This window comes from Grammomys surdaster, unplaced genomic scaffold, assembly GCF_004785775.1.
Source record: "Grammomys surdaster isolate TR1022 unplaced genomic scaffold, NIH_TR_1.0 126546, whole genome shotgun sequence".
Classification (NCBI taxonomy): Eukaryota; Metazoa; Chordata; class Mammalia; order Rodentia; family Muridae; genus Grammomys; species Grammomys surdaster.
Window position 1 is genome coordinate 4,869,254 of NW_021621338.1, and position 18,328 is coordinate 4,887,581.

The 18,328-nt window shown below is 48.4% G+C and overlaps 1 protein-coding gene and 1 pseudogene across 1 annotated transcript; one reads left to right on the forward strand and one right to left on the reverse strand.

Annotated features, from left to right (window-relative positions):
- Window positions 1-1,798: 1,798 nt before the first annotated feature.
- On the reverse strand, window positions 1,799-2,227 carry LOC114614936 (annotated as a pseudogene).
- An 8,633-nt stretch (window positions 2,228-10,860) lies between these two features.
- Des (desmin) lies at window positions 10,861-18,298 on the forward strand. The gene is made up of 9 exons (XM_028760570.1): window positions 10,861-11,551; window positions 12,710-12,770; window positions 12,866-12,961; window positions 13,090-13,251; window positions 13,419-13,544; window positions 13,981-14,201; window positions 15,851-15,894; window positions 17,315-17,397; window positions 17,586-18,298. The coding sequence occupies exons 1-9, from the start codon at window positions 10,977-10,979 to the stop codon at window positions 17,625-17,627; spliced, it is 1,410 nt and encodes a 469-aa protein (XP_028616403.1). The 5' UTR covers window positions 10,861-10,976; the 3' UTR covers window positions 17,628-18,298.
- Window positions 18,299-18,328: the final 30 nt, after the last annotated feature.

Consider the following 18,328-nt stretch of genomic DNA (forward strand, 5'->3'; position numbering starts at 1 on the left):
ACACACACACCTCGAGAGCTGGCTCAGTAGTTAAGAGCACTTGCATACTTTTGCAGAGGACCTGAGTTCAATTCCCAGCATCCCATATGTAGGCTCACAATCATTTATAACTTCAGTCTTGGGGATCCAACATCTCTTCTGGCCTCCATAGGCTGTAGGTACAGACATACAAACAGACAAAACACACATACACACACATATCAAGATGGGGGTGTGTGAAAGCGTGCACACACGAGAGAACAAGAGTAAGAATGTATGTGCATGTTCACATGTGCAGATGAGCGTGCACCTGGGAAGGCCAGAGGACAAATTCTGTTGTCATTCTTCATTACCATCACTTTAGTTTTGGTTTGGGGGGATTTTTTGGTTTGTTTGTCTGGGACAGAGTCTCTCACTGGCTTGGAACTTCCTAAGTAGGCTAGAGTAGCTGGCCAGCAAGCCCCGGGGATCCACTTGCTTCTGCCTCCTCAATGGTGGAGTTACAAGCATACCTCACTTTCCTAAACTTTCATTTTCCATGATATGAGTTCCGGGGATTGAACTCAGGTCATCGTGCAAGGCACTTTACCACTTACCTCACCACAAGCAGGTTGGTCTGGGTGGACCTTCACATTTCCCAGGACCAAGGAGCTCCATGGAGAGGCATGACCATGAAATAACATGAGTTTACATTTAAAATAACTTACTAAAACATTCTTATTCAAAGGTGTGCTTATACTAACAGAACTGGCATCAGTATAAATGCCCATAAATAAGGAACCTGCTGAATAAACTATGCCAGGTCTGTGGTGAAATACAAGGGAAGACACTGAGGTGAAGACTTAAACTTTTAGGCCCCAATACCTCAGGCCCAGAGTGCAGACCCTGATGACCTCACCGGTCAATTTTGCAAAATGTTTTGAGAAAAACTAGTTACTTCTTTTGGAATTTAGAGGAGGAAAGAATACTTCCTATGTCAGTCTGTGAGCCCAACACTACCCTGATGTCAACAGGAGAGAGAGAGAGAGAGAGAGAGAGAGAGAGAGAGAGAGAGAGAGAGAGAGAGAGAGAGGAGAGAGAGATGGGGGGAACACATATGGGAAAGGAAACTCAAGAGCCAATAAAAAGGATCATGAACACATAGAGCTTATTCCTGCTGTGTGAGACATTTCCACACAATGTAATATTCCACAGCGCAGAAGGAAGGAGAAAGCTCACACATAGCCCTCTTTATTTTTTTTTCCAATTCAAGTTCTTTCAATATTCAAATGCAAAAAGTGAGCGCTGACTTCTTTTTTATACATACACAGGTCTAAGAGCCAAAATGTGCAGAGGAAGTGAGTGCCTGCTCTGTCCAGTCCCCCTCTAGCCTCCCTTCTCTCCCGCACACACAGGGATTCCTGGTGACTGTTCTGTACTACAGGTGTAATGGATCTTGTCAGTCCCACACTGTTTATATGTCCTAGACATTTCCATTTTTAAAAAAGTCCTTATGGTCAGGGGTACTTACTTCTTTGCCACAATGGGCACGTAAGAACTTCCTTAGGAGCAATTTATTAAAGAGAGTGGGATAACTTTTCCTATGGCTGTACTCCAGCATCGGAGTGAGAACAGGAAGTAAGTGAGGGCATTCGTTATGAGGGGCACAGGTGTGTACCTGGGGTCTCTCCGTGAGAAACGGAGAAAGTTCCCACTACGTTCAAATAAATTGATGTGCCAAGGTTAAAAAAAAAAAAGAATAAAAAGTTCAAACAATCAGCAGTTCAAACACAAATGAATTTCAAAGTTCTCCCACAAGGACAAATACCGAAGTAAGAATCTAGATCTTTCCAGGAAGTGGAGGTAGAGCCCCGGCATTCCTCCTGACAGCCCTGTGTTAGGCCCTAAAAGTATCTGCCATTGCTGCAGTTGCTGTTGTTGCTCCATTTGCAACTTTTCTGTCTCAAAGACAACAGGAAGAACAAGAATCATGAAGGAAGTGGTCCCAATCCACAAAGCTGCCCTGGAAAATCTGTACATCTTTCTGAGCCACGAAGAGCGAGAGATCAAAGGTGGCTCGGCTGCTGACCGCACCCTCTCGGGAAACATCTCCGTCAGACCACAGAGTCTTTCTGACAGGGTCTCATCTAGCTTGTCATCATTGTCTTCTTCCAGCGCCTCCTCGCGGCTTTCTCTGCCTCGGTTTCGGGAGCAATTCTTCGGGGGACAGAGGCTCCCCAGGGCCGGCTGCAGCGATGGTGGCGGCCATGGCTGTAGGACACCGGAAGCAGAAGAGCCACAGAGCCCTCTTGGTTGATGATAAATTATAACAACTTCATTGGTTAGAACTTGTAACAATAACCAAAATGAAGGTTTGAAACTATCAAATGCTGCTGAAATAAATACCCAAGTAAATGTAGAACATCTCATATTCATAAACTGAAATATTATGAAGATGTTGATATCCCCCAAAGCTGTGCACGTATTCAGCTTGATCTCTATCAAAACTCCATTTTTTTACAGAAAAAGAAAAATATGTCCTAAGCTGTCTTTGGTTTCCCAATGGTCTTCAACTAGAAAATGAAACAAAGACTGGAAAAGAAATAAGCTAACCAGGTTACACTTGTTGATTTCAAAATACTACAAAGTATTTTGTACAAAAGGCTACAGTTATCAAAGTAATGTGTTACTAGGACAAATATAAATATATAGGTCAATGGGACAGAACAGAACTCAGAAATAAATTCTCACATAGTCACATAGTTATCAACAGGGAATCAAGATCATTCAATGAGAAAAGGGCAGGTTTCCGCAAATGGTGGTGGAAATACTGGCTAGCCATATGCAAGATCCAACTAGACTAGGCCCCTACCTTATGCCCTATATAGAAATTAAGTATCTATATTTAAGCATGACATTAAAAACCATAACACTGTTAGAAACAAACATAGTGGAAACATTTCATGTCACTGGATTTGGCAATAATCTCTTGGATATGACTTCAAAAGGATGTGAAGGAGAGAGATAAATTGATTTTTAAATTGTTTTTCACAAACCCTTAAAGGCGATTGTGTCTCAAAGGACACTGGACACTGAGCCAGATCTGGTGGTACACTCCTTTAACCTAACACTCTGGAGAGAGAGGCAGGAGGATTTCTGTGAGTTTTCAGTCAGCTTTCAGACAAGCTGGGAATATGTAGAGACACTATTCAGGTTAGTTTTTTGTGTGTCAACTTGATACAAGCTAGAGTCATCAGAGAGGCAGGAACCTCAGTTGAGGAAATGCCTCCATGAGATCCAGCTGTAAGGCATTTTCTCAATTAGTGACCAGTGGGGGAGGCTCAGCCCTTTGTGGGTGGTGCCATCCCTGGGCTGGTGATCCTGGGTTCTATAAGAAAGCAGGCTGAGCAAGCATAAGGAACAAGCCAGTAAGCAGCAACCTTCCACAGCCTCTGCATCAGCCCCTGCCTCCTTGTTCCTGCCCTGTTTGAGTTCCTGTCCTGGCTTCCTTCAATGATGGCTTCCTTCAATGTGTAAGTGTAAGCCAAATAAACTCTTTCCTCTCCAACTTGCTTTTGGTCATTGTGTTTCATCACAGCAATAGAAATCCCGACTAGGACAGACACTTATCCAAAGGAGATCCAAAGATGATCAACAAACACAGAAAGATGCTTAGTATTATTGATCATCAGTGATATGCAAATCAAAAACACAGTGAAGTACCACTTCATATTCATTAGGACAGATGTTACAAAACAAACAAGACCAGAACATAATGAGTGCTGGGAGGAATCCGAGCTGGGAGGATCACTACCTACTACCACTATTATTAATAATAATATTAATATTATTGAGACAGGGTTTATCTGTGTAGACATGACTGTCCTAGGACTCACTCTGTAGATCAGGCTGCCCTCAAACTCACAGCGATCCACCTGCTTCTGTCTCCCAAGTGTTGGGCTTACAGGTGTATGCCAGCGCTGACTCTGAAGAAACTTTTTTAAATGTAATTTTGATCTTTGTTCTTTGAGAATTTTATACATGCATACATTGAGTTTTGGAGTTAGCTATGCTCCCACTGCACCATGAGGCCCTTAGTATGTATTCTGGTCATATCCACCCTACTTTCTACCACTCAATTTGCTCTGTGCCCTCTTCCCTCCAACACATCTTCATCTCAACTTCTTATGCTCTTTAAAAACCAAATCAAAACAAAAACCCACTGAATTCAGTTAATGCTGACTGTACACTGCTCATGCTGTAGGAGCCTGGAGGTGAATCAGTAGCCAGGCCCCTCCTCTGAGGACCTCTAACCATCACCCTCCAACCACTGAACACCCTAAGAGCCTAAAGGTCAGACCTGGTCCCTCCACACACAAGGGGCCTAGCTCTACCCTATAGAGTAAAAAGCCCAAGCTCAGGACTTGAAAGCTACCAATCCCCATCCTGGAAATCTCCAGCCTGGAAAGTTCTGTCCCCAAGAAACCCCATATAAACTCCGCCTTCTGCTGAAGGAGGATGGTTATGCTAAGGTGAGCATGAGTTCTCAGCCATGGACTCTTGACTGTGATTACAGTGTTCTGCTGCTTCTCACCTGAACAGAGGCAGCCACTCTCCTGGGTTTTTCCTTCCCAGTAAATCTTTCCTGTGAGGTTTGTTGTGTGGTGTGACTTTGTGGTACTCCTTGGCTCCTGACTGCCAGGATGCCTCTCCCTTCAAAGCGGTAACACTTGCATTGGGACACACCCCCAGAGCAGACTACCTACTGGAGCGTGGGGCAACATGCAAGTGGCCATACTCCAAAGAAAAATGATTCCTTTTCCTCTAGAAGTTATTCACTGCCAATGGCTCCTTGGCTAAGGGTGAGGTCTCATGAACCTCCCTCCACCCCCTCCATTCTGGAACTTTGACTGGTCTGATCTTGCACAGAGAGTCACAGCGGCTGTGAGTGCATGGGGGCGATGGCCAATATCCATGCCGTGTCCACAAGACAGAATTTCACATCAATCCTTTCTGGTGCCTATTTCTTACAGTCTTCCTGCCCCCTCTTCTGAGATGCTCCTTGAGCCTCGGGTCAGGACGAGGTCAACATGGGAAGAGGTTGTCCTGTTTAGGGATGAACATTCAACTGTCATTCATTCTCAGCAGTCTGAACAGTTATGAGTCTCTGTATTCACCACCACCACTGCAAAAAGAAGTTTCTCTGACCAAGGTTGAGAGCATCCCTAATTGCAAGTCTATACAAATATTTAGAAGGCAATTTGGCATCATAACCATGTATCAAAACAACAATAATCAAGCTTGTGACCTCCCCCTGCCCCCCCCACAGCCCCCCGGCCCCAGCCATGAGCTCTTGACTGTGATGATATCACCAGGCATGAATTACCTCCTGTGAAACAGTCCCCAAATCCAACCAGAAAGCAGTTAGTCACCCCCAACAGTGGTCATGTTGCTATTGCCCTAATGGGCAACGTCTTGCCGGGGAGGTCAATATTATACCGTGCGGTGTCCAGCATTATTCACAGTAACTGAAGGTGGGAACAACCCAAATAGCTATTGGAAGATGAAGAGACAAGCAGAGTAACATTACAAACGAGAGAATATTATTCAACCGTAAAAAAAGAAGAGAATCCTGAAACCTACTCTAACATGGAGGAACCTTGAAATTGTATGGCTAAGTTAAATAAACCACTCACAAGAGATAAATATTGTATGACTCCATGCATATGAGTTACCTACTGCAATCAAATTCATGGAGACAGAAATAAAATATGGTGTTTAAATGGGCTGAAGAATCTCTGAGTAGAAAAAGCCGGTCAGGATTCATAAGTAATGGAATCCTTGCTTACTCGGCAAATAGAAGCAAAACCTAATTGGAGCTATTTCTTTTCAAAGACCATACTAAGGGGAAACAGATTCAGGCTTGGTGCCACAAACCTGTAATCCTAGGGACATGGAAGACTAAGGTAGAGGAATGGAAAGTTCCAAGTCAGGCTGAGGTATAGAATAAGTTCAAGGTGAGGCTGGGTTGTGTTGCAAATCTCCGGCTAGAACACACAAAGGGAGAAAGGAAATTTGGAAGAAGAGAAAGAAGGAAAGAAAGAACTTAGAGAACATAGTTCAAATAAGCAGAAACAGCCAACAGGTACAGACCAGGATTTCTAATTGAAAAGACAAAGGGAGACAACCCCAGAGCAGCAACCAACCAACCATTGTCTTTGCTTTCTCTCTGTGTCTGACCAGTAAGTGCCTCCCCATCATGCTCCCTTTATTTAGCTAGAACCACTTCCTTTTGCAACTGCCTAAGTCTGAAATCGTTGTTAGCACCAATAAACTCCAGCATTTGTTGGGTTTTGTTGTTGTGTTTGTTTGTTTGTGCAAACAAATTTGTAGCCCAGGCTGCCTCAAAGTTGTTATGGAGCCAAAAATGAACTTTAACTTCTAATTCTCCTGCATCTGTCTCTGAAGTCCCAGGAGTCTAGGCTTGTGCCCAGTTTTTGCAGTAGTAGGGATCAAACCCAAGGCTTTGTGTATGTTAGGCAACTGAACTGTACACCCAGCCCCTGTTCAAATGAATCAAGATTTGTTGAGACAAGAGAATTGGCTCAACAGTTAAGAACACAACACTGGCTGCTCTTCTAGAGGTCCCGGGTTCAATTCCCAACATCTACATCAGAGCTTACAGTTGTGGGGTGGGGAATCATGGAACTGAAAGGAGCCAGTCCAACCCCAGAAATCTCATCTCTAGAAAGGTAGGAATTGGGACCCCTCCCTCCCCTGCCTGGGGCCTGCAAGTTCTGGTGCATGTAGTCCTGTACCCCCCCCCTTGCCCACACCACAGGAAGTCACTTGGTTGCAGCCAGGTTAAACTTCTTCTCACCTTATAAGGTCATGCCAGTAGCACCTGGAATTTCTCCTTATGCAAATGAGGCATCCAAAAGGTTTTAAAAACCTCTGTGCCCCCACCCCCAGTTAAATGAGCTACTTTCTGAAGCCTGTCTCCTCATCTTGCTCACTTGCTGCCTGAGGTCTCCATCACCCCAATCTGTAACTCTAGTTCCAGGGAGTCCTACACCTTCTTCTGGACTTCTCAGACAGCACATCCATGTGGGGCACATATGTACATACATACATGCATACACATACATACATACATACATATAGGCAAAACACCCATATATGTAAAAATAATTTTAAAAATTTTAAAAAAATTTTCGCCTCAGTTTAGATTTTGATAGTCTTTGTTTTGATTTGATTTTTTGCTTGTTTGTTTGTTTGGTTTGGCTTTTTGAGATAACATTTCTCTGTGTAGCTCTGACTGTCCTGGAACTCAATATGTAGACCAGGCTAGCCTTGAACCCACAGAGATCTGGCTGTCTCTGCTGGGATTAAAGGCATGGGCCACCATGATTGGCTTTTGAGAACAAATAAACAAATAAAGCAAACAAATAAAGGCTAATTTTATGTCACATATATTTTATAATGATAAAACTGGACTCAGTTATGAGGGAACTAAAACAGGACAGTTTCTAAGACACCTGTGTTCACTGACAATAGCTTGCCTCAGAACAGCATGTATAATATTTTAAAAGGGGAAAAGCCAGGTGTGGTAATGCTCACCAGTTATCCTAGCACTCTGGAAGTTAAGCCAGGAAAATCATGAGTCTAGGCTACAAAATGAAAAAATAAAGGTCAGCTCCATATGTATGATCAAAGACAACAGCAGCCACCACCTAAACTCAGTTGTGTGGCTCAGGGGCGGGGTCGAGGGCGGGGGCTGGGGGCGGGGTTTGAGGTGGAATAGTCAACTGTTGGAAAATGGGAGCCAGTGACTGTTCGCTTTAAACTTTTTTTTTTGGGGGGGGGTATACCTTGTGTTTTGATCATGGGCATTGTCCATTCGGGAAGATAATGATTATTTTTAGTGTCCAGTTCCCAGCAATTCCCAGTTCCCTCGGGAGACCAAGGTTTTGCTCCAGCGCCTTCTCAGAGCATGTTTTGGGGCAGTCCTTTTTCTCCTGCCTTTCAGGCTCCAGGGTGTTGTTTTACTGCTACCCACGGTGGTAGATCCTCAGGAGTGGAACCGCATCTTGGAAAAAGTCCCAACTGGTTTGAAGCCAAGAGCCTGGTAGTTGTTGATTTTGACTAGAGATGATGCGGTTTATTTATTTGTTTTCTGCCTCATTTCACCAAGCAACTAAAGGCTAGAGCTGGACTGAAGGCCAATCCCTTATGTGTACTAGGGATGGCTCACAAAGCCCCAGCAATGTTCTTCTTAGCAGCTTCGTAAGAATGTCCTATATATCCGCAGCAATGTCCTTACACGCCCTGTTTTTTGGATTGCAGATGACTAAAGCCAACATCAAGAAAATTATGGAATTTAGTGGGAAAAGGAGTTTCTTGATCCAAATAGGGGACAAAGTGTGACAAGGGCCTAGGAGTTGGAGCTGTCGACCACACCCAGGCTAACAGCTTCTCCTCCCCGGCTTTCCATGTGTATCATGTTGACATCCTCCACCCCACTCAACAGAAGTCAGGAAACAAGGCCACCATAGGGCCCAGTTTAGCAAACCCCGTTTTATTCATACATTCCAGAGATCTCTGATGGACCCCTTACAGTCAGGAGATGCAATGGCGGGGATCTGAGTCATGTAGCTACTCTTTGTGCTGAGAGAAGGGGTAAAGTGTCATCCAGAAGGACAAGGGCCAGAAAATGACAATGACAACTGAAGGTGCTGCCTGGGATGTATAAAGGATCCATACAGCCTCCGAGAGTCTCTAGAAGCATACAGTCTAGATTGGGAGCTGAGGCCCCAAAATAACTAGAACATAACAGCTTGCACTGACTTGAAGGCTGGATAAGAATACCTGGAGCTCCCCATCCATTTCATAAATGTGTCTCGGGGAAAAAAATTAGCTGCTTAATGTGAAAGGCTTTGAAAAGACTGCAGTAGCAAGTCCTTCACAGTTCACTTGCTGTAGACGCATCATCCAGTGTAGAGCCAAAGCCTAGTGTTTGGTTTCAGACCTGGGGACAAGGAACCGAGGCACATACTTTACACACCAAAGCAGACTTGGTCTCCAGGTTTTCCCAGCATCCCTCAGCTCCTACCTGGCATACCCTGCCCTCAACCTTCAACTTTCCAGCCCAGGGGCTGGGCTGCCCTTTCCCCAGAGGCTCATCCCTGTGTAATCCAAACATTTTGGTTTCTCCTCTCCTTCTCTCTCTGAGCTAGAGCCCCTTTTCTCATTCTCTTCCCTTCCCTCCCATTCCCCATGGCAACTCCCCTGGCTTCAATACTTGGAGCCAGTGAACTCCCTTGAGAGCCACTCCCCAATAAACCTGCCTTTAATATAACCTAATCTAGCTTGAATTGGTTCACTCTACTGGCAGAGAAATAACCTAGACCCTGTAGTCAGGCTACCTCACTATGTTAGGCTACACAGATGGCATTTACACAGCCCCTGCTTCATGGTGCTGTTTGTTGGAGAACTGGGGAGTCACAGGCATGGTGTTCTCAGCAGGGATAAGTACATATAAGGCATTGTTGTTATTGTTGTTGTATGCTTTATTGTCTCCCTGGCCTGTTCACAGGCTCACTGCACAGTGATGCAAAGCTGCTTGGCCCCACTCAATGACTAAGGACCCTGAGAGTTAGGGAGGTCAAGGACATGCTTTTTAGCATCTCTTTCTTTCTCACCAGCCCTGGGTAGGACGACACCTCCTAACTCAGTGCTCTGTTTCCAGGGTTGAGCTATGGACTTCTAATCTAGTACTCTATTTCCAGGGTTTGTGTTCTAGAAGGGTCAGGCCTAAGTGAAGAGCCACAGTAATGTGCACAGAGAAATGTCAATGCCTTTAGGGGGTCAGCGAATGCCTTGTGCTTTGGGGAGTCTGGGATGGGGAAAGGAAGGCAAACACACTCCAGGGTTTCATCTTTGTTGGGGTCCTGGAGTGACTGAAGCTTGACACCTCTATCTCCTCAGGTGCCTGGCTCCCAGTCTCCAGACGGCCTCTCCTGTACCTTGCTTCCTAGTCCGTGCTTTTCCTTCTCCTCTATAAATACCAGCGCTGGTATTTTGCCTTGGCAGCTGTTGCTGCCAGGGAGATGGCTGGCTTGACACACACCTCCTGACAAAACACAAACCCGTGGTGTGAGTGGGTGTGGGCGGTGTGAGTAGGGGGATGAATCAGAGAGGGGGCGAGGGAGACAGGGGTGCAGGAGTCAGGCAAAGGCGATGCGGGGGTGTGACTACACGCAGTTGGAGACAGCCATCAGAATCTTTCTGGAAACTATCTTGCTGGTTATAAACTTGAGGGAAGCAGAAGGCCTACATTTCTCCCAAGAGAAACTGAGGCAGGCTCAGAGTTAAAATCCAGGTGTAAGTGGTATGCGGTATGCATACGCAATCAGGTACTGGCCAGGGTCACTTTCTGACTAACAGGTGCCTATCCTACAGGCCTACCCAGAGACTCCGCTGGTAGACTCCTGTCTGAGCTTTGTCCTTAGTCGTTGGAAACCTCAGCGTTTTCTAGGCAACTTTTGCAAATAAAACATTTCGAGGGTCCTTCTTGTTCATTCTAATAACCTAAAACCTCTCCTCGGAGAAAATAGACGGCCTCAAACAAGTGAAATTCTCTAGCCAGCTTTCCCCAGGATAAGGCAGGCATCCAAACGGAAAAAAAAGGGGCCAGCCAGGGGTCTCTTGTCAGCTCCCTGCCCTGTGAAAGCCAGCAGGCCTGCCTGTCTTCTGTCCTCTTGGGGCTGTCCAGGGGCGCAGGCCTCTTGCGGGGGAGCTGGCCTCCCCGCCCCCTCGCCTGCGGCCGCCCTTTTCCTGGCAGGACAGAGGGATCCTGCAGCTGTCAGGGGAGGGGCGGCGGGGGGTGATGTCAGGAGGGCTACAAATAGTGCGGACAGCTAAGGGGCTCCGTCTCCCCTCTTCACATCCACTCTCCAGCCGGCTGCCCGCCCGCTGCCTCCTCTGTGCGTCCGCCCAGCCTAGTCCACGCCGCCACCATGAGCCAGGCCTACTCGTCCAGCCAGCGCGTGTCCTCCTACCGCCGCACCTTCGGCGGCGCCCCCGGCTTCTCTCTGGGTTCCCCGCTGAGCTCTCCCGTGTTCCCTCGAGCAGGCTTTGGTACCAAGGGCTCCTCGAGCTCAGTGACATCCCGCGTGTACCAGGTGTCGCGCACGTCGGGCGGGGCCGGAGGTTTGGGGTCGCTGCGGGCTAGCCGGCTGGGGACCACCCGAGCGCCATCCTATGGCGCGGGCGAGCTGCTGGACTTCTCGCTGGCCGACGCGGTGAACCAGGAGTTCCTGGCCACGCGCACCAACGAGAAGGTGGAGCTGCAAGAGCTCAATGACCGCTTCGCCAACTACATCGAGAAGGTGCGCTTCTTGGAGCAGCAGAACGCCGCGCTTGCCGCCGAAGTCAACAGGCTCAAGGGCCGCGAGCCAACTCGGGTCGCCGAGCTCTACGAGGAGGAGATGCGCGAGCTGCGGCGCCAAGTGGAGGTGCTCACCAACCAGCGCGCCCGCGTCGACGTGGAGCGTGACAATCTGATAGATGACCTGCAGAGGCTCAAAGCCAAGTGAGGGCCCAGCGCCTCCCACATCTTTCCCCCTCATCCCCATCCCCCTGCAGGCACCCCCTTTCCGGAGCCTGAGACCCTTCTCAGCCCATGTTTGGAGAAGGTCATTCCCCAGTGTTCGCTAAGTAGAGGTGGACTCCGGATCTTTCCGTGACTCCTTCTATGTAACACTGGAGTAGTTGTCTTGGGGAGCTAGACTGAGAGAAGAAATGGGGGACCTTGCCTAGTGCACAGTGGGCAGCTGCCTTTGAAAGGGTGCTAAGTTGCTGGAGTGATGGTGTGGTGATGACCATAACCAAGGAAAGGACCAGGGCACGGTCAGAGAGAGAAGAGAGGCTGATGGGAGCCGGGAAGGATGGATGGGCTGGGAAGAGCAGGAGGGAGGTCAGACAGTAGCTTTCAGCTCAGCTGTAATGAGGCCCGAGGGAGGGGTGAGTGGTGAGCTTGAGCCCTGGGCCTAGCTGAGGCAATGCTATTACACTAGGTAAATGGACAGGCTTGATCCAAGAGGACAGTGGATAAGGGCTGTGGCCCATTCCACCATGATCCAGTAAAAAAGGCTGAGTAGCCCAGATATGAGGGGCACACCTCTGTAATTCCAGTACTTGGGAGGATGATACAGGAGCAATGCCATGAGTTCTAGGCAAGCCTGGGATACAGAGCAAGGAGAAAGCCAACCGGGCCTACGTAACAAGATTTGTTTTAGAAACTTAAAAAAAAATTTTTTTTTAAAGACAGAAAAGACTCCATACCGATGGTCCTGTTTCTGTTTACCCAGCTGAGTCACCTTCTCGCCACCAAAGTCACAAACATTTATTTAGCTCCGACATGGGTCAGGCTGAGCTTGGGAACACAGAGGTGGATAAAATAAAACAGAGTTCCTAACCTCGGGGGAGGTCAGTCTATCTGGGACACAAGACTTCAAGGGTGTGGCTCCAGGGTTGAGACTGAGCCACTTCCTGCTCCCCCCACCGTGGGCGGGGCCTCTGCTGTTCCCTCCCCCCCTCTTGTTTCTACCCAACCACCAAGACTTGTCCTTGTGTCCTGAGCTGGCTCTCTGATAGGTCCCCAGCCAGTAGTTATCTACAGCTGGCTGTGTCCCTCACAATTTCTCTGTCTGTCTGTCTGTCTGTCTGTCTGTCTGTCTGTCCTGGCTAGGCTACAGGAGGAAATCCAACTGAGAGAAGAAGCAGAGAACAACCTGGCTGCCTTCCGAGCGGTGAGCCCTCTTTGGTCCCCAGCAGTCATCTCTCCCCTCTCTCTGGTCCCCACTTGAGCTGTTCCTGACCTGACATTGTCATTTCTTCCGTCCAGGATGTGGATGCAGCCACTCTAGCTCGAATTGACCTGGAGCGCAGAATCGAGTCACTCAACGAGGAGATTGCATTCCTTAAGAAAGTGCACGAAGAGGTACCAGGGCCCTGGGGTGATGGTGAAGGAAACTAGAAAGGGGGGAGGGCTAACCCTGAAATGAGGGGGATGTGAAGGAGCTTTGGGAGGGTCCAGAAGGGGACTGAAGTCCCCGCTGTGCCCTGCAGGAGATCCGTGAGCTTCAGGCCCAGCTTCAGGAGCAGCAGGTCCAGGTGGAGATGGACATGTCCAAGCCAGACCTCACAGCCGCCCTCAGGGACATCCGGGCTCAGTATGAGACCATTGCGGCTAAGAACATCTCTGAGGCTGAAGAATGGTACAAGTCCAAGGTGGGTGGTCTAGCCTAGGCACTCTGGCACCTGTCCTCCTCTGTCTCCATGTGAAATGCTTCCTGTACTTGCATCCATGGAGTAGCATGAACCTATATGCCCTATACTCCGTTGCCAACACTGCATCCTGCTTCTCTCTGTCTCAGAGACCCTTTCTCTGCCCTCAGGTTTCAGACTTGACTCAGGCAGCCAATAAGAACAATGATGCACTGCGACAGGCCAAGCAGGAGATGATGGAATACCGACACCAGATCCAGTCCTACACCTGCGAGATTGATGCCCTCAAGGGCACCGTGAGTCCCTCCTCACCTTCTTTTTGCCCGCAGCTTAGCTCAGACCCTCACCCTGTCATACTCGGAGCCTATTACAGACCCTCTGGGGGCCTCCAACTCTTCAACTCATAGAGAGGTAAAACCAGATGGACGGATTCCTGGTTGGGTACTAAGGAATCAGATGAGTCCTGGGGGTGTCTCCTTGTAAGGTTGGATGACTGGTACAGACGCTCCTTTTTAGGTGGTTTATTCTGAATGGCCACGTAATACTTTACTAGAGCTCAGGGTTCCACAGTTAAGAAAAAAAGCCTCTGAGGATTCTTCTACCTGACCGTGACCACGTGGAGTACCTCCAACCTCCAACATTGGGTCTCATTTCCATTCGCGTTCTCTAAGACCCTCCTTCCTAGACATGCTCAGAGCTTACGCTTGACTTGGACCCCCTCATCCTTTGCAGAACGACTCCCTGATGAGGCAGATGAGGGAACTGGAGGATCGCTTCGCCAGTGAGGCCAGTGGCTATCAGGACAACATTGCACGCCTGGAGGAGGAGATCCGGCACCTAAAGGATGAGATGGCCCGCCATCTGCGGGAGTACCAGGACCTGCTCAATGTGAAGATGGCCTTGGATGTGGAGATCGCCACCTACCGGAAGCTGCTGGAGGGCGAGGAGAGCCGGTGAGGGTTTAGGTGCTAGGAGCCCAGTTCACCCCATATCTCAACAAGACCTGGAAACAATTTTACACAAGAGGCCACCATTCTGCCCATTGCAGAAAATTAGCGAGGGCCACCTGGGTAAAACACGATGTAATTAACAGCTTTTTATTAAGAGAGAGAGAGAGAGAGAGAGAGAGAGAGAGAGAGAGAGAGAGAAGTGTAAGTATTCCCTTATCCACCTTTAGAATTAAGAACCCACAGCATAAAATCATATTTGGCAATCAGTAATAAAATATTACTGCCAGTCAGGGGAGCCATGAAAGCAGAGTGGAAAATGATGAGGGTAGAGAGGGCGGGGCTAGAGACAGGCAGAGAAATGGAGAAGCAGGAAGCCTTGTACACAGATGGCCTTAGAGAGGAGGCTAAGGTGAACACGCATATAAACACACACAGTCACTCATGCTCAAAGGAGAAGACACAGATGCTCAAAGCAATCAACTCAAACTCCAGACACAAGAAACAGGACTGTGACCCGGCAGTAGTGTTACCCGCCTTTAATCCCAGCACACGGGAGGCAGAGGCAGGTGGGTCTTTTAAGTTCAAGGCCAGCCTAGTCTACGGAGTGAGTTCCAGGACAGCCAGGGTTACATAGAGAAAACCTGCCTCAAAAAAACCCAACACACACACACACACACAGAGACAAAGAGAGAGAGAGAGAAAGAGAGAGAGAGAGGGAGAGGGAGAGGGAGAGAGAGAGAGAGAGAGAGAGAGAGAGAGAGAGAGAGAGAGAGAGAGTCTCCTGTGAGGGAATCTTCTGGGAGACAGAAATATTATAAATCTGGATTGTACTGGCAGTTACATGGAGATATTTCTCAAAAGTCACTAGATGTACTCTAATATTTTCATTGCATTTAAGTTTAACATCAATTTAAGACGGATCAATTATGGCAACAAACGGTACCCATCAGTCCTCATAAAGCACGGCAGCGTGTCTAGGTACAGACTTACAGGGAGAAGTCAGGGTTTTATTTGTTTCTTTTGAGAAGGGTCTAATAGAGCTCAGGCTGGCCTCGTACGTGCCATGTGGGTCAAGGATGACCTTGGACACCGTTCCTCTTGTCTCCATTTCCTACATGATGGGACCTGAACAGGCTGTGCCACCATGTCGGGTTCACGTGGTGCTGGGGATTGAACCACAGCTTCGTGCATGCTTAGCAAGCTATCTACCAACTGGGTTCCATCCCCAACCCCTGCATTTTGTAGGACGTACATCTAACGTAACATGAATGACCTTTTAAGGTAGCTAGGGCCAGATCTTCTAAATGGATCACTCCTGGATCTGGCCTGCCTGGGGAGTGGGGACAAAGTGAGTTTCACAGCTAATGTTCAGTGCCAGGAGCAAGAAAGATCTGAGGGCCCGGAGGGTGCAGTGGGGTTAGTCATGCCTGAGATCAGGATTACAATGGGTGAACTTTCTAGAAGGGCAATTTCTGCGACAGCTGGAGTTGGTTCTTGATCTGTGCACTGTGGGGAGTAAGAGTATCAGGCTCAGTGGGGCTGGGACAGCTGGAAATGTTTGGGGAGAACCAGACTGAAGAGTGATGAGCCAGATATCAGGGGGAGATTGGAGTGTTCCTAACCCTCTGGGGACATGGTCTCTCCTTCTTCAGGATCAACCTTCCTATCCAGACCTTCTCTGCTCTCAACTTCCGAGGTGAGTGTGAGCTGGATGGTAGTGGTGGGCTGGAGGGACTGTTTGGGGAGCTCAAGCCTATTAGGAGAGAATGGTAGAGCCTTGGAGCGGGCCAGGCATGAAAGAGGACTGTAGATAAAGCACCAAGGTGGTTCTGGTGATGATGGTGGTGGTGGTGATGACGCTGGTGCTGGTTTGTGTTCTACTGTTCTGACTACAATCCCCCCAGCCTTCTGGATTATTGCTTCTCAAGAATCAGATATGTCCTGAATCCCAAACTCGGGAAGCTGCAGGGGTGTCCCCTTGGCAGTAGGAGCATCTCGCTCTCTGCACGGGAAGGTACCCCTTGCTCATGAACTGCCTGGAATGCTGCCAGAGTACACTTGGCACACCGTTCTCTGGCTGTTTGTTGAGTGCCCCATTTGTGGGAGCAAGATGTTGGATGCACATTTGGAAAAAAAAAAAAAAGAAGCCAAATTTTAGCAAAGCCAAACAATGAGGCAAACAAGCTCTGAGGGCACGTTGCCATCCTGACATTAGTAATATGCAGATCAAGTGGCTTCCCAACCCCAGAGAGCAGAAAAGCATTCAGTAATGATACATTAGGAAAGCAAGTCGGAGATCTTGGCAGCTTCTCCTTTCCTAGATCAAACCTTTTATATCTTCGATGTTCATTTCCATCAGGAAAAACACACGCTGTGGTCCATCGAGTCAAGCGTTCATTACAGGCTGGTTGCTTGCTAAGGGACTCATGAACGCCAAACTCCTGACACCACGGAACTAAATGTGACCCCCACTATGAAACTCAGATTTCTTTTTTCACTTATTTGTTTATTCAGATACCGAGTATGCGTTCTGCATATCAAATCACTTTTGCTGCATATCAGCAGCTCTGAGCCACAATAAGGGAAATTTCATGGCTGCTGTTTCCCAGAGAGGAAACTGAGGCACAGTAGGGTCTGTGAATCAGTGACTAGCTCCTGCTTCGTTAAGACATTAAACAGCTCATCCTGGAGTCTCTAAGTTCTTCCAGCAGGTCTATAGGCCTGGGCTTTGAGGTTCTGTCTTAGAGGAGAGTCCACGGATATAAACTCATCATTCAGGACTCTTCTGAAAATCCAGAGGTGGAGAGACAGCAACGCAGGATAGGAAATATGAATATTGATCCTAGGCCTTGGGTCCTCTGCTATCCTGTACCACTCCACAGCACAATCTTTTGGCTCTTGAAGCCATTCCTCTAGCAAGACTGGCCCATAGCCCTATAGAGTCATCTGTTGGGTGCTGAGTTCGACGGTGAGGTCTTGAAGAAGTCAGACAGTTGTCACAAGGAAGGTGAAAATCAGCTAGTACTTGGAGTAATGCAGCATGGGGTGGATTTCCAGTTATGGTGCAGCTTAGGTTTTAACTTGGCTAGGCTGAGCATGTGGTGGGTCTATTACAGAAACCAGCCCTGAGCAAAGGGGTTCTGAAGTTCACACTAAAAAGACAGTGATGATCAAGACCATTGAGACCCGGGATGGAGAGGTAAGTGGTGTCAGGTCCCTTGTCTTTAGGAGTAATGGGGGTGTCTGACAGCTGGGTGTCTTTCACTAGCTGGGTGGCTTCCAACTCTGGGTGGGGTTGAGTAGGGCTTGCTGCCTTGGGATGAAATGACTGGGGGTGAGGCTCTTCTTAGACAGCAGTGGATAGATTGACCTTCTCCTCCTGCTTAGGTTGTCAGCGAGGCCACACAGCAACAACACGAAGTGCTGTAAGCCAGGAATTCAGTGTCCTGGCCCCGTCCTCACTGCCTCCTGAAGCCAGCCTCTTCCACTCTCAGATGTCACACCTGGCCACTTTTCTCCACTCGCAGCCTCTGACCCCTCCTCACCGATCACCCCTTTGTGGTTTTCATGCTCCCCAGCCCCAGGAAACCCCTCAGCCTCCTCTGCAGACCCTCCCATGAGCCCTGGCTACTGGCAGTTGTCAAGCCTGGCTCTTAAGAGAGAACCCAGCTCAAGTCATGACCCTTTCCCTTCCACCTTTGTGACCCCTGGCTTAGGAGAGGGTACCAGAGAGGGTGTTGGGATCTGCGGGGTCAGGACAGTGCTTTGTGGACATCCCCAGCCTGGGTCAGAGACAGAATGAAGCCTCAGCAAGCTGAGATGGAGAGTGGGGGCCTGAAAAATGTCCTCATGGCCCCTCTCTTCCCCATCCCAGCCCAGGATGGGCTTGGTAAGCAGGGGCTGTGAGAGAGAGCTGGAAGGTGCTGGATGTGGGAGCAGGAGTTACAGAAGGAGAGAGGATGAGTGAGAAGCTGGAGAGGAAAGAAGAGAGAGGCAGAGAGTGGGCTCAGGTGGGTGGGAGGGCACCACCTCCCCCTGCCTGCCCCTCCCACCACAGGGGCCCTGGACAGAAACAATAAAGAGACAAGCACAAACCTCCATGATCCTGCCATTGTCACTGTGTCTCATGA

What these genes read in the sequence shown, in the direction of transcription:
- Des (XM_028760570.1), top strand. Translation starts at nt 10,977, where the DNA reads ATGAGCCAGGCCTACTCGTCCAGCCAGCGCGTGTCCTCCTACCGCCGC. An exon ending in ACCTGGCTGCCTTCCGAGCG is followed by an intron (nt 12,771 to 12,865) that starts GTGAGCCCTCTT and finishes TCTTCCGTCCAG; the next exon opens with GATGTGGATGCAGCCACTCT. An exon ending in TTGAGACCCGGGATGGAGAG is followed by an intron (nt 17,398 to 17,585) that starts GTAAGTGGTGTC and finishes CCTCCTGCTTAG; the next exon opens with GTTGTCAGCGAGGCCACACA.